A 20,307-nucleotide genomic window follows, 5' to 3' on the forward strand; every position below is an offset into this window, starting at 1 on the left:
GTTTGAGCAAATGTTGCAAATGGAAGGGGTCACTATTCTAGTGACTTTTATAAATGACGACCATTTTCTAGAACAAAATAACCTAGAGAAATAGATCACCATGGAAACTAGAATACATAACAAACTTCATACAATATCAGAAGGACAACTACCCATATTGGACTTCCAATGAAGGGTTCCATTCATAGGTATAGTCATTTCTTCTGAAATAAGAATACAGTCCACGTCAACTTGCCTTGTTGACCAGCATCGACCCATCTTTGCAAGCCTGCCTTCATCTTTTCTTGGAAGGCAACTGAACACAAGCCCTCCTCAGCCAGTTGTTTACCTTGTCTTTCCAATTCCATTTTGACACGACCATATGTATCTACAAGTGCTTGCGGGCAGTCAATTTCCTCCAACAACTCAAAACCACATCTCTTTGCATACTCTCGATAGCGTTCTCTGGAGCCCATATCCACTAAATGTGCTCTTTCTAAGATAGGAACAAGTTCTTCATGTGAAATTTCCTTCTGCAAAGGATCAGTTAAAAGGAAAAAGCCGCCTTTTTTCAAAACACGATGAGCTTCTTGAAATACTTTCAGTTTATCAGGCGAGTGAATCAACGCTTCTTCACACCAGGCAAAATTGTACGAATTAGACTCGCAAGGCAAATCTGTGAAAGAACCTAAATGTACTTTCAACAAACCTGATAATCCTGCTGCTTCAGTGATTTCCACATTTCTTCTATTTTGCCACTCGCTGATATTAACACAGTCAATATGCACTCCATATGTCGAACATAGGAATCTAGCAGAACCTCCGTAACCTGCACCTAGATCAACTCCAACGGCTCCCTGTTGAAGGGCACCTTTATTATAAAGTAGTCTGGATAACCAATGAACAGCTTTTGTACTAGTCTCCCGAATATTTTGTTCTTCCAATGGTTTATCATAGAACGCCAAGTGTAGATCTTCTCCTCCCCATATGCGAAAATAGAATTCATCAGTATCTGTGTTGTCATAGTATTTTTGAACACTATCGTTGTCCAGAGCAACACTTTCTTTCACCGCATAGTTGCTGTTTCCAGGCATGCTTGAAACCACCAACAAAAATGTGCAAAAAAGAAAATAAAAAAGTAATTGGTCACGTCCGGGAATCTTTTAAGAGACTTCTAGTTGTTGAATAACCGATCGTAGCCAACATTCCCTGCAATTTCATTGGTTAGAATTTCCCACCATCATGTCCAAACGAGTGGAATCTAAACGCGTGTTCCGTTCAATTTCCATAAAGCATTTTTCAACAGAATCGTTTCTCAACATTGCTTTCTGAAGACTTTCAAAAGTTTTCGAATGGCGACGAATGCACTCCATTGCTTGATAAATAACTCGTTTTACAAACTGGTCAAAGTCTTGTACTTCATCAGGCTTCATAAGAAGCTTTATCTGGTCTATGTCCCTTGAACCTCCTTCTGCCAGTCCAAAAACAAGAACTTCTGCAGCAATTCCTGCCAGCCATATCAACACAACGTAGGAACGGTTGTATTTTAAAAGTTTCAAAACGTCTTCTTGGTTGAACAATACGCCTGAAGAAGCTCGTCCTTGTTTCAATGCTGTCCAGACATCAATAGAGTAACTTTGAATCTTTACACCCAACAGGTACGCAGTAAGAAAATGACCGGCCTCATGCACGGCTACTCTCTGCTTATTTTGAAAAATTCCGGAGCAAAAGTTTGTTACAGTACCGTTCAAACTAATATTGTCCAGGCCCCAGATTCCAAGAACAATTCCAATAACTAACCAAGTTAGAGTAGAATCTACACCGACAATCGGTTGTCCAATTAAAATAAACGTCATAGAGGCTATAACAGTCGAAAGAACACTCTCGTTCTTTCTACTGGGCAGTAAAAATCTCCAACTTCGGTCTACCTGAATTCCCAGTTTCTCAAAGTCTGTCAGTGAAACCCTTGTAACGTTCACGAGTTTCCCCTTTCCAAAGCAACTAGACGAGGAAGGTTGCTCACTACTGGCGGATTCCTTTGCACTTGCTGCACTAGAGCAGCTGACACAAAAACGACGACTGTATATAAAACAAACATTATTTCTACAGTTTTTTCCAAAATACGAAATTTTCTGGCAAGTCTTCCGGAAGCGTCCTGAAGGTATCAAGTTCACAAACATTGAGACAAAAGACAAGTTGCTCGAATTCCATTGAAAATCCATACGGCTCATTCACCACCAACAATTTGTTACAAAAATATCGTCAATATTGAAATTTTAGTTTTTTTTATGTTGGCCTATTCTGATAATATAAATGTATAGCCAAAATGTTTTTATTCACGGCATTCAACTTTTGGATTGATGGTTTCGAATCCATTCAATGCTCTTTCGAGAAGCAAAGAATCCTAAGCTGCGAAGTTCCTCCTTGTCTCCTTTTTCTATCTCTTTCAACAACTGAAACAAATCTGCAATTTCAATAACAGGGTGTTGAGGCAACGACTTGTCACTCTCTCTCAATCTTTTCCATGCGAGTTCTAAATCATCCTTATCTAGAAAGACTGGAACGTTCGACTCATCACCTTTGCGAAGCATTAGACCTCTCGCGACGAATACTGGAATTCCATCAAAGGCAGGCTTCTTCTTTTCTCTCTTCAATAGTTCTCGAGCCTTCTGCACTTGTTCACTGTCTGGATGAAGCAAAAAAGTCATCATGAGCTCTCTGCCTTCTTCGTCTTTAAGACCAGAACTGGTGGGGGGATTCGAAACCATTTCGTATGCCTTGTCCAGACCTATTACGTGAATCTGGATATCTTCCGTCCCATTTGCTTGCTTTACTTTGGTCATCATTCTTCCAGCGTCTTCGGGCGAAAAGAAAATATAGCCTTTTTGTACTTTATCGTTACCGTCTTCAACTAAATAAGGTTGTCCGTCAGAGTTTGTTACGGCAAAAACGGGAACTTGAGAAAGCTTTGACTTCAAATTCTTCTTCACCTTTAGGCCAGCAGCCAAAACAGGTTGAGTTTGAAAAGAAGACATTTGCGTACCCAGATGGTTTGGACTACTGATTTGACCGCTTAGAAGTTGGACGAAGCTCAGAACACTCATAGCAATCACTTTCAGAGTCAACTTGGAGTTATCCTTTGTCACTCGACGATTGTCTACAGAAGCCTTGCAGTTTACACAAGAAATAAGATTCCATCGTACAGAACAAGGTGATCGTGTAAGATAAGAGGCATTTGAGGAATTACATATTTTGCTTCGTCTTTGTTTCAACCCTGACACAAAAGGAAGTGTTACGAAACCAATGCTGCCCATTTCAACCCCCCAATGTCAATATATATTTTCAGCAGATAGATGGGATGAATGGATGGATGGATGGGTCGGTTATATGTATGTATATACTTATCTTAGTATCTTCAAAGTAGAAAATAGGACACTGTAGACATATCGATTCGTTTTTAGCAAACTCCAAAAACCAAGGTATAACGACACGAATATTTAAGCTCTTAAAGTTCAACGAGGATCTTTTGTTGCTTACTCAACTTGAACAATCTTTGAAAACTTTATTTTTCGATTTTCGTATTATTTACGAATCTTCGTCTTCCTCTTCCAAGTTTATGGCACTACCAAACTTTCCATAAAGAATTTTCTTCAGCTCTTCCATCTCAGCTTTTATCTTCTCTAACTTATCTTCGGTGTCGTGTAACTTACTTTCTAAAGTTTCCTTTTCACTATTTAGAAAAACCATGGCCTGGGCTTGCTTCACTAAGATATAACACTACAGTAGAAATAAGCTCCTAACTCCTTCTCTATAAAACAACTTCCTTACTTCACCAATCCTCCGATGTACTTCGGAATCTTCATCTAACAATTCAAGTTCCAATTGTGCATCTTCAAGTTTCTCTTTTTCCTGTCTTAATTTCTTCCTCAAGAAACTTCAAAAACTACTAGAAAAGCATAACCAAACTAACCTTTCTTTCTTCTACAATATCCACTTTTTGAGTAACTAGACGAGAGAAAAGATTTATTCTTTGCTGGTCTTCAGCAGTTACTTCGTAGTTACTGAAAGCAGTTGTCATATCGTTTACTTGTGAATCAAATTTTTACAGAATTTCACAAAATGCTGTTTAAAGCATTTTACAATCTCTTGTATCAACTTCTCTATTCCTTTGGAAAGTATCTGAACTACTCCTTTCTGTTAACTGGTTAAGCCATTGAATAATAGCATGTGCGGTACTAAAACGAGAGCAGCTACGATCAGCAAGTCAAGAACAACAATACCCAGTCCAAAGAATAATAAGAAAATCAACGCCATTGCACTTGCTACGATTACTTTAATGGTTGGTGAAACAACGCCTAACAAACCAGTTTCAGTATGACCAGGGTATACTAAGAAGAGAGCTACGACTAATAAAGTCTCAAGAAAAAGAGATAAAATACCCAAAGGATGAAAAAGCAAAAGGAAAAGGCAAAAGAAGGTCACACATATGACATAATTATACAAGTATGACTGGAGATTGGTGGCTACTCTGGTGGACCAAGAGTCCATGGGCGGAATTGAGAAACTCCTAATATCAAGAAAATCTTTCCAGGGCTTAGCTGAACCCCAAATAAGTGTCAAACGATCTCGAACTCCCAGTTCTTGATTGGGTTCAAAAGGCGTTGTAAAAAGTTGAAAGTTTTCCGAGCTATCTCTCCAAGCCCCTGTCTCTTGAAGGAACTCTGTGTGACGTAACGTATTTGGCTTTGAAAAACCAGACTCTCTGCTTCCCTTTGGACCTTCTTCTCTAATTTCTTCGAAAGGAGTCCCTTCAGAAACACCCGGTACACTTGCTTTGTAATTCTCTGAAATAGGGCCCGTCAAGTTTATAGCTATGTCGTTTTCTCTTCCACTTGTGGCTTCGGAATAACTGCTGATTCCCTCCGGCAATTTTGTAGCTCCATAGTTCTCTAAAGTAAAGTCTTCTCCATTCTGTGACATAGTTTAGCGAGCCAGTACGAAATGTCCCAATGGAAATGGGCGTTGAGCGATGTTGACTAAATGAATAATTTGCAGATGTCTTAATGAACCAAGACAAACATATTCTTCTTGGAAGTCTTTCTGTAAGAATAGGGTCATACGCAAGTGGCGTTTTTCACAGTGTTGGTCTTGACTCCTCATACCAACGTATCTCAACGGAAATTGTACTTGAGCTGGCTGAACAAAGTGATGGTTTGGAAAGAGCTCAATTATCAGCTTCTCGTCAGCAACTGGAACAAGGTTCTTTGCCTTCTCGTTCCAGTAGGACTATTGCCTATTTCTTGAAATTTTTTTTCCGACACTTGTATTTTCTTTCAAACCATCCCGAGGGAGATGACTGCACGCCGGATTCTGCTTGTGGTATACTGGGTTGTAAGTCTTGTGGCGAGTTTGAAACCGTAAAAATGGAAACTAGGTTTAGACTACATAAAGTATTCGAAGAGTTGAAAGAGTCAGTAGAGGGAGAAACCGTTAGAGTTTCGAAAACAACAGTGAATGATGACTGTTTTGTTTTTTCTTTACCAGATGATTTGTATTGCAGAATACTGGATTACTTGTCTGTACAGGAGGTTCGTTATTTTGCAAGAACTTGCAGGAGAGCAAAGGATATTTGTGACTCATATATATCTGGCCTCAAGCTTACCTTACTACCACATCAACGAAGAGCTTTGAAGTTTATGTTGAAGAGAGAGAGAAAGGTATGAAAGGTTATCGCTAAAACCTGATATCTCATTTTACACTTAAAAGGAAACAAGTTTTTATCGAAATCCTTGTTTGTATTGTTTCCGTTTTCCAGAGAATTTCAAATTCTGGGACTCTTTTTATGTAAATTCTGTTGCAGGGACAATTTCATTGCAACCTCCCGGAAGTGAAGTGTTTGAAGATTTTCGAGGTGGTCTCTATTGTGATGAACCAGGTTTAGGAAAGACTATTACCATATTGGCGCTTATCTTGAAAACTTTTAGACAATATGCTGATGGACCCGCTGAGGAAGCCATTTTTGAAAAGTCTTTGTGCTCTGAAAATTCTATTCAAGCCACCAAGTGTTATATTCCAAACGAGGCACTTAATCCAGGACGTTCTGTGCCATCATCAAATTTATCGCCTTTGATTTGTAAGCCGCAGATTTTCAAGAATCACTCAAGCGACGATTCGAGTTCTCCGTCCCCTTCGAAGAAGAGAAGAATTCAGCGACCGGTTCGTTACTATGATATTGACAAAGTCAAGACATCCAGCCCTCCTGCATCAGAAGGCCCTTTGGTTTATATTTCTAGAGCAACCCTAATTGTAGTTCCTTCTACGCTACTGTTACATTGGGAAGAACAATTGACATTACATAGTCGGGAGAAGATTCGTATTTTGGTTCACGTTGGCGATCATCACTTTAGGATTTGTGATGGTCGTTCCTTTAGAAGTTTTCCTCTTCAATTAGTGCTTCACTATTGTGACGTGGTGCTCACTACTTTTAGTCAAGTCCAACGTGAATATCAACGAGCAAAATCCAATGACGCCTCATTATTAAGTATTCATTGGTTTCGAGTGATTCTAGATGAAGGCCATCGTGTCGGTGCAAGTTTGAGCTTGAACTATACAAAAATGATTTGCTGTGCTTTACGTACAGACCGTCGCTGGATCATGACTGGGACACCAACACCGAATACTTCAGTGAGTGACATTGCACATCTTGCTCCCTTGTACGAGTTTCTTCGAGACGAAGCATTCGGAGTGGGAAAGAATGTTTGGCTACATTGCATTCAAAGACCGTTTGAGGCAAAAGAGGTAATTCTCCATGTTGCTATTCGACATTTCTTTCTGAATATCCATTTAGTTTGAGGGTCTGGATCGTTTAAAATTTTTATTAAGAAGAACGATGTTTCGCACGTTGAAGTCGGAAGTTGAATTCATACCTCCTTCTTACATCAGTTACAAGCTTTTGGATTTCTCTCCTGTTACTGCATTGAGTTATAATGAACTGGTCTCAGTCATTCAAAGAAATCTTCTCTTAGCAGATTTTAACGATCCTGATCATACGCAATCTCTTCTCCACCCCAAAAATAGACATGCTGCCCGACAAGCCATCGATAATGTGAGAAAGTCTTGTTGTATTGCGGGTCATATTAAGTTGTCCGTGTTGCAAGAGGACCTTAATGAAACGCTTGGCAAGCTGCAACTGGAACTTCAGAATTCATTATCTAGTGCAGATGCAGATATAATTCAGAGCCATATTTTAAGAATTCAGAAAGTTTTGTTAGAAGGTGGCTTGTGTGAGTTGTGTTCAGAATGGATTCGTCTTCCAATAGTCACACCATGTTGTCATATTTTATGTACCGATTGTGCTTCAACAAGCAGAAAATGTTGTCCACTGGAGAACTGTCAAAGGAAATACCAATTAGATAAGAAGGATGTTCCCGAAGATCTTATCGAATTGCAGCCTGGGTTTATGCAGGAAAATTGGTATCCGATTTGGGAAGAAGTAGATAGTGCCAAAGTGGACTACTTACTATCAGCTTTAAAACAATTGAATGAGGAACCGTGAGGCACTTTTTACATTGTTTGTTGTTTATTGACTTGAATTTTTTTAAGAATTTTAGACAATGGCACATGGACCAGGAAGAAACGGAAAGTAATCGTCTTTTCGCAGTTCTTGGAACATATTTTTTTAATTTCGAATATTTTGGATAGACACGGTAAGTAGAAGAGGGTTTTTGTATTACTCCAGTTGAAGACATGGCTGTAGGATATCGATATTGCCGTGTTCTGGGAGCGTTGTCATATCAAGCGAAGATGAATGCTCTTCATCGTTTTCGACATGATTCTTCCTTTCAGGTTTTAATTTTGGTAAGCAAACTTGTTTGAATAAATACACGGCATTGAAATTTTTCTTAGGATTCAACTGGTGCATTAGGGCATGACTTGAGTTTTGTTTCGCATATATATATTATGGAACCAGTTTGGAACCAATCGTTAGCTTCGCAGGTATGATAAAAGCATCTTCTCTGTAAATATCTTTCTATAATGGGTAGGTTATAAGTCGTGCTCATAGAATGGGAGCCAAAGAGCCTATTTATGTTGACATCTTAGCTATGAAGGGCACAGTAGAAGAGACGATGGTCACCAAGTCCTTTGATTTGAAAGAAGATATCACTTCTCGTGCGGAGACCAGTAAAGAAAAAGAAGCTATTGAGAGAAAGAAACGAAGCTTTATTCTCAATTCTTTGCATATGGTCCGTGGAGTAGTTGAGAATCAAAAAGTTCTTGGAAGGCGCACAAGTCTTGAATTGAAAACGAAGTCGTTAAGTTTCCATTTGCCGAATCTCAACAAAACATGAAGTATTGTAGAAAATTAAGGTCACTCTACATATCTTTATAAGTTATTTATTTTGTCTTTTGAGGGAGCTGGTTCTTAGTTTATAAGCTACTCCTCAGAACTGATTTGTTCTAATGTCATGGAGCATTTTTGAATCCGATAGCCAATCTTGTTTCTCTTCTTACCTGAGTTTATTACGCTATGAAGTTTGTCAAAGATCGTCGCTTGACTCTTTCTAAATAGAAATTTCTTATTGAGCAGGCTTTCTCTATTCATTGCAACTTCTTTTAGAAACGGTACATAAGACTCAACATTGTGCTACGATGATTTTCATCATAGTTTGCTTTGACATATTCATGAAGTGATTCACCATTCACTTTTGTTATATTTCTTTACTATGGAAGTAGAATGGATTATGATCTTCTAGTTGCTTATAAGCAATAGGAGTGACCATCAATTCAAAGAAAGATGATTAAAGTTTTCCATTGGTAAAATGATTGGAAGATTCCCTTGTGCTTTTCTCGTGTCCTGTAGTTGTTCCGTTTTATGTTTGAACAGAAAACGTTATTTGGAGAAAGTTATTCGTTTGTCAAAGAGGAAAATTTGCTGTTCGAAACGACAGACTTCGCCGTTGATGAGATTGGTAAGAAGAGTCAGATTCCAGCAAAGGTATCCTTGCCAACTTATGATAGGAGTTTGATGAACAAGAAGTAAAAAAAATCTGTCAGCTAGCTCAAGTGAAAGTTACTCAAGCAGAGTTGAAGCAACTAGCAGCTGATTTTAACAGCATCGTGGGACTTATTGAGAAGGTAAAGAATGTTAACGGCTTTTACCTCTTTGAAAATAACTGTTGTAGATGAACAAATTGGACCTTAATGGAATAGAAGCTGCAGAGTATATTATAAATGCTCATAACGCACTTAGAGAGGATATTCCAGCAAACTTCCAAGAAAGGTCAGTAAGTGTATTTGAGTAATCAAAACTCTTAGTAACGCTAGCCGACTACAGAGAAACTCTATTTAACAGTGCTCCTGCGTTTACAGACAATTTCTATGAAGTTCCGAAAATTCTGGAAGACTCACAGCTCTCCGAAAGCTAATTCTTTTCGGTTCGCTGCTTTGGAGAAGCTGCTATAAAGAGAGGAGACGGCCCAGGAAGTAGTGGATTGAAATAAGGTCTATAGTTTCTGTCATCTTGATAAAGAAGTTTTCCTTCAATATCGAAGGTGGTTCTCACACTTTCTTCCCTTTCCTTTGCTATTCGAATTTCTTTCGCGTTCTTCTCTTCGACTTTCCTTTTTAGCTCCTCGTCTAACTGGTTGTAGGAAGTGAGATCAAAGTAATCTATATTCTCATCGAATACTTTCAGGCGTTCTGTTGGATTTCGTTCCAATTCCAGCAACCTTTCCTTTTTCGATAAAATTTCGTAGTCGATTTCGTCAAGTTCATCGCTGTCTGATGAGTCTTCTGTATACTCTGAAAATTCTCCATACCCTTCACTTCTAGTTGCCGCAAAAAGGCGATTTCTTCTGGAACGTGAACAGTTAACTACGGCCTCTTTAAATGTCTCGCTCCACAAAGTTTTACCAAAATTCTCCGAATCTTTTACAGGTGACCAACCACAAAAATTGCAGCTACTCGTATGTTCCATAATCACTTTTCCACAGCAAATACAGTTTCGAATGAAGGGTACGTTGGAGTTCTCACTCTTCTCTGTGGAAGGAGAAAGTTTGCTTGACCCAGAATACAATTTTGACTTTTTGCGCCCTTTTGTTCTTTGAACTTTCTTATCGCTTTTGAGAATATTCTTATCATTATTTGAAGGCACAATTCTTTCGAGCTCCTCCTCGTCTGGTTTGGACCTTTGTTTTCCAAACAGTTCTTGGAGAAAAGTGTCAGTTTGTTCACTTGTTCCCAGCAAACCACTGAGATATTCTTCAAGAACAGATTCATCTTCACACTGTAAGAGGTAGTCTACCAGCTCATCGACTTGTTTCAAGCCGAACTTGGCTAGTTGCTCAATCAACCATTCTCGTTGCTTCATCCAATCATTCGATGACATTGTTTGGTGGTTTATTCTATGAATAAAAAATCAGTGTGGATCGAAGCATAAAGGACGTATTTGACTTAACGTTCAGCTGTCTTATGGTAATAACTGAATGTTTAGACATTGGATATTCTAACCTCATCTGTAACCATATTATGAAATTCTATGTCGAGTAAAGGAAGGATTGCCATGATCCCTAGAAACAAACTTGATGAAGAATGAAAGTGACTTGTCATCTTATGTTGTTGCAAATACTAAAACTGCTATTTTCCTCTACATTGCTTGAATAGAAGAAGAAACAGATGAACCTGGATTACAACGAAGTATGTACATCAGTGGAGAAACCCACTTTGCTCTAGTGAAAATATTAATAATATTATTATTACAGTATTTAGGAGACAAGTTACCTATTTATTTACAGTTGTTCAAACTGTTTTCACTTGTGCATTTTGAGAGAATTGATTCGCGCCACTGATGATTTCGGCGTTCGTGTTCCATTACTGTTCTTTCCGGAAACGTCCAATATGGAACAAGAGGCACTTTGAACCGAATCGTATAAAATCATCGTTTTTAACAAGAAACGTAGCCTTTCGAGAGCGCGCAATTCGCGCTCTTTATTTAAGCGCACAGTTAGACGAAGAACTGTCCGAGAGTATCAACTCCGATATTGTAACACAGGAGACCAGAGCATACAACTCTTCTCAATATACAATCAGGGCGCCCGAGTGGTTTATCAAACTTCGTAACGAAAGAAAAAAAGACTATGAGTTGAAGCCTGGTGAAATAGCCGTTCGTTTCATCAATACACCAACAGGAGAAGACATAGTTGTAGCAGCAAAACCTAGCGAGAATCTTATGGACGTTGCTGATTCTGTTGGACTTAAGATCCCAAGATATTGTGAAACTGGGGTGTGTGGAACATGTACTGCAGAGTTGGAAGATTTATCTTCAGTGGATGGAAGAGTGGCGATTAGACCTTGCTGTACAGACGTTCATCTTCCGACTGGTTGTGACGAAATGGTTGTTGATGTATTCCACTGCCGGAACTTTTCTTCAGTGGTTGATTACACGGAGGAAGTTTTACAGAGTGATCGAAAGTTAACAAGGGATTGTACTACTTGCTTAGGTCAAGGCATCGTCTCTTGTTTTCCTTGTGGTGGCAGCGGTTTGTTATCGGACAGTGATGCTGAAGAGTTGTGTTGCTATTGTATGGGTCGAAAAATAACTCTGTGTCCAGACTGTCAGGGGAAAGGACTGACCAAAGTTCAGTGGTAGCGCTATTTTATACGACAGGAACTGTTCATAGATAAATACAAATTATTATCAGTTGAAAGGACGGAATTTGACCATTTTTCTTAGAGGAAACAGTGAAAGTACTACAGAACGAATGAATTTTAATACTCTGTAAAGATGTTCAAGTTACTTAAATCGTCAAGAAGAATAAACCACTATGAGGAAAATGAATTCTTCAAAGTCGTCGAAGTCACCATTCGATTAGATTCATAGGAAGCCATCATTTCAGAGTTGTTTTCGATTTCGGAGCTTACTGTTTTGCCATATCTCATAATACGATACAGTTTGCTAATCAGACACAAATCATCATAATGAGCAGGTAAAGAAGAGTATTCTTCTATATCGTTGATATCCAACGCACATCGCTTCAAAAGTATAAATGCATATTGTTTCAGTAACATCTGGTACTTATCTGAAGATGAGCCGCTCTTTATCCTACATAAAATGACTTTTCTAAAAGTTGGGTTGCACTCTGATTGGCTGATATCTTCAGTCACTCCACACCACTTTGCAAATCTAGCAGCATAGCGCTTTCGAAGTTGTTCATATCTTTCGTCTTCACCTCGAAGACCACGACCACTGTACTCAGCCACAAATAGCAAAGCAATAATGGCACCTAAAAACATTAATGCCGCATACAACCACTGAATACGCCTCAAGCCAGACATATTCTCATTTCCATCACCAAAGGAAAGCCATATAGTAGGAAAGACAGTAGTTCCTACCACTGCTCCCATTTTTCCCAGAGCTGAAGATACACCATAGAGAGTTGCTCGAATTCTAGTAGGAAAGACTTCTGCAGGTAACAAGTAAATAGGAGAATATATGAAGTAATTGAAAAAGCTAACAAATGTCGTCCAAATAATATATGCCACCGGCTTTTTTGCCAACATGTAGAAGAAGCCAGCCGTTATTAGTTGTCCAACAGCTTGTGAAGTCCATCCAAAGCATTCTGTTTTGCGCCTTCCTAATCTGTCCACTACAAACGCAGCAAGTGCAGGAGCCCAAATAAACACAGCTCCTTCTGCAAGAGAGATCCAAATGGACTTGAAAAGAGATGCGCCAATAACAACCTCAAGTATGAGATTTCCAAAATATCCTCGAGTATAAGCTATCCAGTCAAATAACCACCACGAAATGCAAGTTCCTACAAGCCGAATCGAGAAATGCTTAAAGATGACGAAGAAATCCAATACGTCGTATTTCCCCTTTCGCCTACTCATATCTTGCTGAAACAGTAACGAATCACTCATTCGAAGTCGATATGCAAGTACAACGAATGCTGGCACCATTGCCACACCAAAAGTTACTCGAACTACCACCTGCCACTTGCAACCAGAGACAGCTCCAAGATATGCATCTCTACAAGCAGCAGCAACAATGATCAGCTGAATGATGAAAGGCAAATAGTTCCCAATAGTCTCCATGAAGATTACCAACAATGACACTCTTCGTCCTCTGTTCTTCACATTAACTTCGTCACTATCTTCTGTAATGTTTGGAACATTACAAGTATACTCTCCTCCCATACCAAGTCCAGCAACACCAAGACCAATAATTTGCATCCAAATCATTCCTTCATGAGTTTTTCCATTGGCTGCAGTACCAATTATGTTCCCTAATATGACTAGACAAGAACACATTACGAGACCCTTCTTTCTCCCAAAAAAGTCAGCAATGAAACCAAATATGATCAAACCAAACATAACTCCATAGACCAGTGCTGTATTGTATGCTGCTTGTAAAGTAGCGCTATGTGCAAAACTCGAGAACATATCGGCGTACAAGGTGAAAGGAACAATGTTTACATCGTACATGTAACCATTAATAAGAAAACCCATTGCAGTTCCCAAAGCATTAAACCGCAAATATGCCTTTTTGTCTTTTTCTTCTTGGTTCTCTTCCTTTCTGGGTGCCTTAGTTGAGCCAAGCTCCTCTTCTAGTCTCGAAGATATTGGTTCAAGGTCGGCTTGAATTGCTTCTTCCTGCTGAAATTCAGATCCCTTATTTATATAGGACATTTTAAAATTATGGTAAATTGCTTGATTGCTCTTTTTCAACAATCAACGATGATTATGAAAGTAGATTTATTTCTGTCCTTTATATAAGATCTTTGACCTTTCCGTTTGCCCAAGGGAGATCCATGTGGACATTCCATTCGTGGAGTGATAATTTGTATTGAAGACTTGTGTCGTGTTGACAAAATTGATCGCCTTGCTATTCTTGCAACAGTCTTGCTATGGCATTAGTTAGTAATTCCCCAAAAGTTGAAAGCCTTCAAGGTTTGAGAACTATTTGCTTGTTATACGGGGGGACATCAGGTCCTTCTGTCTTGTATCGATGGTGCCACTTTATTCAAAGGGTATTCCTAGAAAATGAAAGCTTTTCCTTGAGTAGAAGTCTTTTGAAGCTGTAAAAACTTTCTTTGAAAAAGAAGTTTGCTACAAAAGAGGATAAAGGAGATTTATAGTGCATTCTTCTCCATCCCAAAGAATTTTTGAAATTTTCGAATGCCATGGAAGCAACAAAGAACCTTGACAGATGTTTTGCGTCACGCGAAGGTCAGGTCCCTTAGTTTTCGTTGCGCTAATGGCTCTCCCTCGAAGGTTGTGTCTTGTCCGTCTTGTAGTCGACCTATTTCCGCTTCCCATATAAACGATCACTTGGATAGGTGTTTACAAGTTAACGTGGAGACTTCAACAAAGAACGCGCTTGAAGTATATTCGGAAGAAGTTGAAGCGTCTATCCAAAGGTGCCAGTGTAAGGAAAATTTTTCTGGTGGAGACGGAAGCCTTAAAACATCGAGTGTTCCAAAAGATCCGGAGGTGGACAGAGAAGATAGTGAGTCACCCAATAACGAGAAATTGTCAGTTCAAATGACAGTTTTCAAACATATTTTATCATACTCCCTCTTCAATTACTCTGAGCTGTTGACAGAAGACGAGAAACAAGTCGCCCAGCAAGTTTACACTTTGCCACTGCGTTTGCAAAACTTATTTCGAAATATCTTAAGTAGGAAGAGCAAAAGCTGGCATTCTATCAGGGAGTTTTCCAATCTCCGCTACAATGATTCTTATTATTCTGAGGATGACTTCTATTTATTGCAGAATCTTGCTCTCATCCAACCCTTCCACTTTCAGTTCTTTTGTCATTTAGCAGAAACATTGGATATCTTGAGTTTACTGAATGTAAAAGAACTAAAACAAGCTTTTCGATTAATGTTTTTTCGTAACGTAGATTATAAGGGTAAAGAAAAACTTGTATCAGATCTTTGTAAATATCTCTCGCAGGAAGCAGTTATTTATGGTATACAACGGAAGTTGAATGGACACAGCCCTCGAAAGGATTGTTGGAGCTACATTTTGTCGCAGCTTGGATACGTTTTCCGAGTGCCAGACGAGATAGCAATACTCTTTGATAACCTATGCCGATTGTGCTGTATTCAGAGTTTCCCTGAAACTCCTTTGATTCTTTTAGCTGCAATGGATAAGCTGAAATTTCCACGGTATGCAAACAATATTTAGTGTTTAGAGAAGCTTTAAAATTATTTAGTTATATCTGTTCCTGCACACGTCCCATATTTTTATCAAGAGATGCTTTTCTTGAATTCACTCAAGCAGAGAGGGAAGAAGAAATCTTCACTGCAGCACTTGATAGTGGATTAGAAGACACCGTTGTGGAGATTTCTTCCAAGGCACATATCATGCTTGAAAATTATCGTCAAGCATTTATAGACAAGGAATCGGTTAAGGGAGAATTGTCGCTACCTTCGTTGGAACAAGTCGTCCATCCTGTGTTTAAAGTATTCAGTGGTTTATGGATTTTTTGTAATATTTGCTGGCATTCTATTGTCTTTTTGGAACGACGAAAGGATTTTGAGACAAGTATTAGACGTTTGTTCCTGTTACTTGAATTCAAGGAGATGTGTTCTCATCGTCGAGGTAGATACTGGAACAGGCTTTCACTTGACATATTGCATTCTGGGGGTTGCGTTCTAGACGCGCTTAAAGCATGTAAGCAAGCACTGGAGGATGAACATCTTAATGATGGAGAACGTGTAACTATTGCAAGGAGAGCTGCTCGCTTGATACGCATTGCTAGACGAAAGGGCGAATTGGAAAATTCTTCCATTCTTATTCGAGAATTAAGGAAATTGTTAAGTTACTCTTTCTTGAATAATCATATCCGACATTGGCATTCCTTACCGGAGGATGTCATTGTGGGAAGACCTGTAAGTTGGTCAAAATACAGAAGGAATCAATTCTTTGGATACAATGATCAGCTTTTGAGCGTAGAAGAACTTTGCTTGGAACACTATGCTCTTCAAGGATGGAATGGCATTCACTGTGAAGGTAGTCTTATGAATACTCTATTTGGAATATTCTTTTGGAATATTTTATTCATGGACATTTCGGATGTCTTTCAAAATGAGTATCAGAGGGCTCCGCTTGATTTGGGTAAGAAAATAACTTTTGTTTTGTTTCTTAGTGCTTAACCTGATACAAAAAAGGTACAGAAGCTTTCTACAATTCGCGTTCAAGTGCAGTTGAGCAAAGACTTTTGGAAATTCGCCATTACGACAAGAAAGATATATTTCGCGAAGTGCTTACTGTTTTTCAGGAACATGGCTTTGAAGGTAAGCAATTTCAAGTAGGTATCACACTGCTGTTGATGTGAAACTTTAAGAATGCGTTGGAGTGAATTGGTTGATCCTTGGCTCCATGGAAACTCTTGCTTTGGTTGCTAGCTTGATTCCTTCACCAGTATTGGCTGGTTGTTTTGAAAAATTATCTAAGAACTATAAATATTGGTCAGGTGGTCAACCCGATTTATTTCTTTGGAGAGAACTTCCAGAGGAACAAGTGAAGTTTGTAGAGGTAAAAGGGCCTTCGGATAAGTTATCCGAACGGCAACACTTTTGGATATGTTTATTATTGAGTTTTGGAGCAAACGCCTCTGTTGCAAAAGTGAGACCAGAGCATTAGAAGGAAGTCATCATTAGAGTCGTCTCTCATAACATTTAAGATAACGTCATTCGTTGTATTTTTATAACCTCCGAAATTGTCTCAGGTCAACTGTAAATAATTCTGTTTCACTCTTGTCGTACTCTTTTTTTTTCGATATCATCACTAATCGACTATGAACGAATCATTGGCCAGTGTATTCTTCAAGAGTTAGTTCAATTGCCAAATATCCAATTCTTTCATTGATCTCGTATGATAGTATAATGGCAACTATGAATCGATTCAAGAACTTTGGTGTGTGATTGGAAGAGCGACTTTCTGTCAAAATTGGCGATACACTCAAACATACTCGTACTTTCATTTTTATTGATGTGAAGGCAGAAAATGAGGAGAAGCTACTCTTTCAAAATTATGCATGACCCGCGCAAACCTTGTTGGAGTAGACGACTTTTCCGAGGTCTTTGGTTTCGAGGTAAGAAACAGTTTTTACAAAAAAATCTCTTCTCACGCAACGAATGTAGAGCGAAGAAAGCGCCGTGTTGAACGAGATTACGGCACTCTACCCTCTCCAGCACCTTTGAATTCATATACAATTTATGGTGGAGCAACAGAAGCTTTCCTTCTGTCGGCTTTTCTCAGCTTCCTTGTATTAAGACTAACAGATGTAAAGGTAGGATCTCGTTTTTGAGGTAATTTTTGGTAACTGCTGGGCTTTTAGGACTTGTTCGGTCTGTAGTCTTCGTCTCAACTGAAAATAAAACTTGAATGTGGTTATTTGTTTTTAATTGGAAAGTGTTTTGGTACACATGGAAAAGAGTCAACAAATAAATTCAGACAGCTCTGAGAAACTTGACCAAAAAGACTCTAAAGAGAGAGTAACACAACATGTAGAGCAACAAACAGAAGAACAAAGTCGCAAGTCCAATTATCTCGTTTTAGACTGGTCGGAAGAAAGCTTGGAGCCTGTTTCTGCTGATTCTTACGTATTTTCGACTGAACAAGCCCTAGCAGCACTTACAATTTCCAACGAGAAGCCTAACATAAAATTGGACTCTAAAAAAGATGAGCGGCAAGAACGGTGCAGAACTTGCCTCCCAGGATCGAAGAATGTTCTGACTGCACCCTCTGTGAGAATTTCAGAAGACAGTGGTAAGATAGATGACAAATCTAACAAAGTTGAGGAGCACCACACGGCCCCCTTGGAAGATTTGAACTTAGCAACTACAACAGTAACGGCGATTGAAGGAAGAGGAAAGAAAACGTCTGCACCGAAGCAAACAACGCAAACTGTTGAGAGAGGTGCTTGGAAGGAAGAATGGTTGTCGAAGGGCATCAAAGCTTTTGAAATTTCTTGTAGAAGTTCAGATGCAAAACTTTGTGAAGTGAAAGACATTCTTCGTCTGCCTGGATTACTGTTCGTTGATATTGACAAGGACACCTTTATTGCTGCGTATCGGTCAGTAGAAAAGGGTTAGTAGTGAAACCTCAATTGCTGCCTTCATACACTAAATTATCACAGCACAACGTAGTATTACACGTCTGTCGACAACCTTGGCTTTGACAATTACTCCTATCATGGAAGCAAGTGAGAAGTCACAGAAAATATTTTTGGGTAAGAGAAATGTTCAATAGTTTGCTAGTTTTTGAATGACCTTTGTGTTTTAGAGAAATGCCCTCCTTCCAATCGACCACCGAAAACAACTGTTGTAGCGGAAAGACTGATCTTTCGGTCACTTGGCCTTTCCACGGCAGCAGCAAGTGGTAAAACTGTTGAACGCTAACGTAGAGAGTTTTCTGTAGACCATTTGAATATAACCGATATTCCCCATTTGCTGAGCAGATGAAGAGTTCCGCGAGGCGATTTTCCTATCGAAAGGAAACGACCATTATGAACAAGTCAAGTCATTTGTAACCTTTCAAAGGTGCTTGACCATTTAGCTCGGTTTCTAAAAGACAGTCAAAGTAGCCTATCATTCTTCGACGTATGTTTTCTCCTTTTGGTATATCAAAAAGCTTCGAAATGTTGTTTTCAGTTGAGATAATGCGATGAGCTCTTAAAAATTCGTACAAGATGACCTGGAACTGAGTGTGACTGACATGACACATGAGGTCTCGTTCAAACTCAAGCGGATCTTCAACTCTCCATTTGCTGTTTTTACCAGAATGTTTCATAAGAAGAGAAGTTTGGCTAACAAATATTACGGCATCTATGGAAATTTCGTAAGCAAAATGCCGAAAGAACTGTTCTAAAAGTTGTGTCAACGTATACTCGGATGAAATACTCTTTCCGTCCTTCCGATAAGTATATTCTAAAATCCAATCAACCTGTTTTCTTTTCGACATTTCTTCAGGAACAGAAATAACGGGTAACACTTTTTTGACTCTTTGAAGGAACCATAGACACATAAGAACCCAACAATAAGAACTTGGGTAGTGTTGAGGAGCGCCTGCTATTCGCCTTGCGGATACCCATTCTTTCACTAGCCATACAAAGTCTTTGACCAGTTCATCCATATCAAGATATTGTCTAATCAGTTTAGAATTGACTAAGCCTAAACTGGAATCCCATGAGATCTCAAGAAATGTTAGCAAGACTGCTATTATACTAAGAATATACTTACATCGCCTTTCAAACCAGAAGTGTGATCGACAAATTTGACGATAGGAACTTTGGCATTGCCGATGAGAAATACTGAAAACATTTCTGTGCTCCTAAGTACGCCTGCCAAGACACGGAGATATTTCACGGGTTTGGATTTTTTATCCTTCATAGTATTTTTTGGAAGAACAACAAAATCAACATCTGAAGCTGGCTTCCACAAACCTGTCACTGCCGAACCAAAAATTTCTAAACTGCAATCTGGATATTGCTTTTGTATCACTTTCTGAAGTCGTCGTTTCAGCAGTGCAATAGAATTGAAGTCGTCTTTAGTTGGTTGTCTTTTAGCAATTAAACTTCTCAAACTGGAGTCTAAAGAACAGTCATCATGCTCATTTCGTGCAAAGTAGAAATCATTTTCAACGTTTTTTACAAAGTCGGCAAAAATTTGGAATACAGCTTTTGCAAATACTTCTCTCTTTCCTGTCTTCAAATTCTTACAATCATATGCTTCAAAATTGTAACCTGATAACAGCAACGAGCAATGCCAAAGAGAATTTCCACCTGAAGCTCTGGTTCTGAAAAACTTGGGTAGGTCTAACAGTTGGTCTTGTTCTCTCCGATATTTTAATATCAAATCGAGCAGTTCTTTCGAATTTCTTTCATTCCTCGAGATTTCTAGTATGTCGTCCCGAATAAAGCTCAAAATAGAAGTGAAAAAAGTATAGTATTCCACTCTACCAAGAAAATTGTGAGACTTTTTCAAGGCCTGTCGTATTTCTGAAAACTTATTCTCAATAGCTTCGAACACATCAACTGGAATAGAAAACACTTCGTGAGAGTGTTTCTCTAACAGAGTGCCTAAATTTTTGAAAGAAAACAATTCAGGTCTCCAAGCTACGCATTGCAAATACACGGTAAGAGGGGTTGACTGAGGTGCAATCTGCCTCTCTTGCGAGTAGGTGTCTTGTCCACAAGTTGAGAGACGGTTTGGATCAAATGAACGATAATAGCGACGGATCCATAAACTACAGTTCCAACAGGCAAACGTGGTAGGACCTCGAAGAAGAGTCATCTGCTTGCGAAGTCTGAGACTCAAC

At 39.0% G+C, this 20,307-nt stretch overlaps 12 protein-coding genes across 12 annotated transcripts; 6 read left to right on the plus strand and 6 right to left on the minus strand.

The window, feature by feature from the left end:
• Position 1: 1 nt before the first annotated feature.
• On the minus strand, positions 2 to 2,246 carry Gasu_06500 (sarcosine dimethylglycine methyltransferase). The gene is made up of 2 exons (XM_005708704.1): positions 1,218 to 2,246; positions 2 to 1,139 (listed from the first exon to the last, which is right to left on the minus strand). Exons 1-2 carry the CDS (start codon positions 2,208 to 2,210, stop codon positions 195 to 197), a joined length of 1,938 nt encoding a protein of 645 aa, XP_005708761.1. The 5' UTR covers positions 2,211 to 2,246; the 3' UTR covers positions 2 to 194.
• A 3-nt stretch (positions 2,247 to 2,249) lies between these two features.
• Positions 2,250 to 3,316, minus strand: Gasu_06510 (chloroplast inner membrane import protein Tic22). Its single transcript, XM_005708705.1, has one exon. The coding sequence runs from the start codon at positions 3,291 to 3,293 to the stop codon at positions 2,325 to 2,327; it is 969 nt and encodes a 322-aa protein (XP_005708762.1). The 5' UTR covers positions 3,294 to 3,316; the 3' UTR covers positions 2,250 to 2,324.
• A 209-nt stretch (positions 3,317 to 3,525) lies between these two features.
• Positions 3,526 to 4,146, minus strand: Gasu_06520 (prefoldin subunit 4). The gene is made up of 3 exons (XM_005708706.1): positions 3,950 to 4,146; positions 3,808 to 3,900; positions 3,526 to 3,756 (listed from the first exon to the last, which is right to left on the minus strand). Exons 1-3 carry the CDS (start codon positions 4,055 to 4,057, stop codon positions 3,565 to 3,567), a joined length of 393 nt encoding a protein of 130 aa, XP_005708763.1. The 5' UTR covers positions 4,058 to 4,146; the 3' UTR covers positions 3,526 to 3,564.
• Positions 4,147 to 4,151: 5 nt separating this feature from the next.
• Positions 4,152 to 5,026, minus strand: Gasu_06530 (uncharacterized protein). Its single transcript, XM_005708707.1, has one exon. It carries the CDS (start codon positions 4,957 to 4,959, stop codon positions 4,177 to 4,179), a length of 783 nt encoding a protein of 260 aa, XP_005708764.1. The 5' UTR covers positions 4,960 to 5,026; the 3' UTR covers positions 4,152 to 4,176.
• Positions 5,027 to 5,036: 10 nt separating this feature from the next.
• Gasu_06540 (SNF2 domain-containing protein) lies at positions 5,037 to 8,917 on the plus strand. Its single transcript, XM_005708708.1, has 7 exons — positions 5,037 to 5,696; positions 5,746 to 6,777; positions 6,827 to 7,530; positions 7,582 to 7,685; positions 7,736 to 7,836; positions 7,885 to 7,974; positions 8,022 to 8,917. Exons 1-7 carry the CDS (start codon positions 5,043 to 5,045, stop codon positions 8,325 to 8,327), a joined length of 2,991 nt encoding a protein of 996 aa, XP_005708765.1. The 5' UTR covers positions 5,037 to 5,042; the 3' UTR covers positions 8,328 to 8,917.
• Positions 8,918 to 8,926: 9 nt separating this feature from the next.
• Gasu_06550 (bifunctional aspartyl-tRNA(Asn) / glutamyl-tRNA (Gln) amidotransferase subunit A) lies at positions 8,927 to 10,087 on the plus strand. The gene is made up of 4 exons (XM_005708709.1): positions 8,927 to 8,948; positions 8,998 to 9,114; positions 9,162 to 9,259; positions 9,314 to 10,087. Exons 1-4 carry the CDS (start codon positions 8,940 to 8,942, stop codon positions 9,402 to 9,404), a joined length of 315 nt encoding a protein of 104 aa, XP_005708766.1. The 5' UTR covers positions 8,927 to 8,939; the 3' UTR covers positions 9,405 to 10,087.
• Positions 10,088 to 10,756: 669 nt separating this feature from the next.
• Positions 10,757 to 11,677, plus strand: Gasu_06560 (uncharacterized protein). The gene has a single exon (XM_005708710.1). The coding sequence runs from the start codon at positions 10,826 to 10,828 to the stop codon at positions 11,624 to 11,626; it is 801 nt and encodes a 266-aa protein (XP_005708767.1). The 5' UTR covers positions 10,757 to 10,825; the 3' UTR covers positions 11,627 to 11,677.
• A 10-nt stretch (positions 11,678 to 11,687) lies between these two features.
• Positions 11,688 to 13,716, minus strand: Gasu_06570 (MFS transporter, PHS family, inorganic phosphate transporter). Its single transcript, XM_005708711.1, has one exon. The coding sequence runs from the start codon at positions 13,663 to 13,665 to the stop codon at positions 11,800 to 11,802; it is 1,866 nt and encodes a 621-aa protein (XP_005708768.1). The 5' UTR covers positions 13,666 to 13,716; the 3' UTR covers positions 11,688 to 11,799.
• Positions 13,717 to 14,136: 420 nt separating this feature from the next.
• Positions 14,137 to 16,767, plus strand: Gasu_06580 (uncharacterized protein). The gene is made up of 4 exons (XM_005708712.1): positions 14,137 to 15,149; positions 15,197 to 16,101; positions 16,155 to 16,280; positions 16,331 to 16,767. The coding sequence occupies exons 1-4, from the start codon at positions 14,155 to 14,157 to the stop codon at positions 16,627 to 16,629; spliced, it is 2,325 nt and encodes a 774-aa protein (XP_005708769.1). The 5' UTR covers positions 14,137 to 14,154; the 3' UTR covers positions 16,630 to 16,767.
• A 49-nt stretch (positions 16,768 to 16,816) lies between these two features.
• Positions 16,817 to 17,382, plus strand: Gasu_06590 (uncharacterized protein). Its single transcript, XM_005708713.1, has 3 exons — positions 16,817 to 17,080; positions 17,130 to 17,278; positions 17,327 to 17,382. The coding sequence occupies exons 1-3, from the start codon at positions 17,020 to 17,022 to the stop codon at positions 17,342 to 17,344; spliced, it is 228 nt and encodes a 75-aa protein (XP_005708770.1). The 5' UTR covers positions 16,817 to 17,019; the 3' UTR covers positions 17,345 to 17,382.
• Positions 17,383 to 17,386: 4 nt separating this feature from the next.
• On the plus strand, positions 17,387 to 18,477 carry Gasu_06600 (uncharacterized protein). The gene is made up of 3 exons (XM_005708714.1): positions 17,387 to 18,078; positions 18,128 to 18,220; positions 18,274 to 18,477. Exons 1-3 carry the CDS (start codon positions 17,415 to 17,417, stop codon positions 18,387 to 18,389), a joined length of 873 nt encoding a protein of 290 aa, XP_005708771.1. The 5' UTR covers positions 17,387 to 17,414; the 3' UTR covers positions 18,390 to 18,477.
• A 4-nt stretch (positions 18,478 to 18,481) lies between these two features.
• Gasu_06610 (nucleotidyltransferase) lies at positions 18,482 to 20,306 on the minus strand. The gene is made up of 2 exons (XM_005708715.1): positions 19,230 to 20,306; positions 18,482 to 19,182 (listed from the first exon to the last, which is right to left on the minus strand). Exons 1-2 carry the CDS (start codon positions 20,280 to 20,282, stop codon positions 18,511 to 18,513), a joined length of 1,725 nt encoding a protein of 574 aa, XP_005708772.1. The 5' UTR covers positions 20,283 to 20,306; the 3' UTR covers positions 18,482 to 18,510.
• Position 20,307: the final 1 nt, after the last annotated feature.

This window comes from Galdieria sulphuraria (genome assembly GCF_000341285.1).
Source record: "Galdieria sulphuraria unplaced genomic scaffold scaf_3, whole genome shotgun sequence".
In the NCBI taxonomy this organism is placed as follows: Eukaryota; Rhodophyta; class Bangiophyceae; order Galdieriales; family Galdieriaceae; genus Galdieria; species Galdieria sulphuraria.

Coding starts and splice junctions, on each gene's coding strand:
- Gasu_06500 (XM_005708704.1), bottom strand. CDS start 2,210: ATGAGCCGTATGGATTTTCAATGGAATTCGAGCAACTTGTCTTTTGTC. Junction 1,140..1,217: donor CCACTCGTTTGGACATGATG/GTGGGAAATTCT, acceptor GTCTCTTAAAAG/ATTCCCGGACGTGACCAATT.
- Gasu_06510 (XM_005708705.1), bottom strand. CDS start 3,293: ATGGGCAGCATTGGTTTCGTAACACTTCCTTTTGTGTCAGGGTTGAAA.
- Gasu_06520 (XM_005708706.1), bottom strand. CDS start 4,057: ATGACAACTGCTTTCAGTAACTACGAAGTAACTGCTGAAGACCAGCAA. Junction 3,901..3,949: donor ATATTGTAGAAGAAAGAAAG/GTTAGTTTGGTT, acceptor TTCTTGAGGAAG/AAATTAAGACAGGAAAAAGA. Junction 3,757..3,807: donor TACATCGGAGGATTGGTGAA/GTAAGGAAGTTG, acceptor TTTCTACTGTAG/TGTTATATCTTAGTGAAGCA.
- Gasu_06530 (XM_005708707.1), bottom strand. CDS start 4,959: ATGTCACAGAATGGAGAAGACTTTACTTTAGAGAACTATGGAGCTACA.
- Gasu_06540 (XM_005708708.1), top strand. CDS start 5,043: ATGAACCAAGACAAACATATTCTTCTTGGAAGTCTTTCTGTAAGAATA. Junction 5,697..5,745: donor TGTTGAAGAGAGAGAGAAAG/GTATGAAAGGTT, acceptor TACACTTAAAAG/GAAACAAGTTTTTATCGAAA. Junction 7,975..8,021: donor ACCAATCGTTAGCTTCGCAG/GTATGATAAAAG, acceptor TATAATGGGTAG/GTTATAAGTCGTGCTCATAG.
- Gasu_06550 (XM_005708709.1), top strand. Junction 9,115..9,161: donor TCGTGGGACTTATTGAGAAG/GTAAAGAATGTT, acceptor TAACTGTTGTAG/ATGAACAAATTGGACCTTAA. Junction 9,260..9,313: donor CCAGCAAACTTCCAAGAAAG/GTCAGTAAGTGT, acceptor AGCCGACTACAG/AGAAACTCTATTTAACAGTG.
- Gasu_06560 (XM_005708710.1), top strand. CDS start 10,826: ATGATTTCGGCGTTCGTGTTCCATTACTGTTCTTTCCGGAAACGTCCA.
- Gasu_06570 (XM_005708711.1), bottom strand. CDS start 13,665: ATGTCCTATATAAATAAGGGATCTGAATTTCAGCAGGAAGAAGCAATT.
- Gasu_06580 (XM_005708712.1), top strand. CDS start 14,155: ATGCCATGGAAGCAACAAAGAACCTTGACAGATGTTTTGCGTCACGCG. Junction 16,102..16,154: donor GAGGGCTCCGCTTGATTTGG/GTAAGAAAATAA, acceptor GATACAAAAAAG/GTACAGAAGCTTTCTACAAT. Junction 16,281..16,330: donor TCAGGAACATGGCTTTGAAG/GTAAGCAATTTC, acceptor TGAAACTTTAAG/AATGCGTTGGAGTGAATTGG.
- Gasu_06590 (XM_005708713.1), top strand. CDS start 17,020: ATGCATGACCCGCGCAAACCTTGTTGGAGTAGACGACTTTTCCGAGGT. Junction 17,081..17,129: donor CCGAGGTCTTTGGTTTCGAG/GTAAGAAACAGT, acceptor CAACGAATGTAG/AGCGAAGAAAGCGCCGTGTT.
- Gasu_06600 (XM_005708714.1), top strand. CDS start 17,415: ATGGAAAAGAGTCAACAAATAAATTCAGACAGCTCTGAGAAACTTGAC. Junction 18,079..18,127: donor GTATCGGTCAGTAGAAAAGG/GTTAGTAGTGAA, acceptor AAATTATCACAG/CACAACGTAGTATTACACGT. Junction 18,221..18,273: donor GTCACAGAAAATATTTTTGG/GTAAGAGAAATG, acceptor TTTGTGTTTTAG/AGAAATGCCCTCCTTCCAAT.
- Gasu_06610 (XM_005708715.1), bottom strand. CDS start 20,282: ATGACTCTTCTTCGAGGTCCTACCACGTTTGCCTGTTGGAACTGTAGT. Junction 19,183..19,229: donor CTTCTGGTTTGAAAGGCGAT/GTAAGTATATTC, acceptor ACATTTCTTGAG/ATCTCATGGGATTCCAGTTT.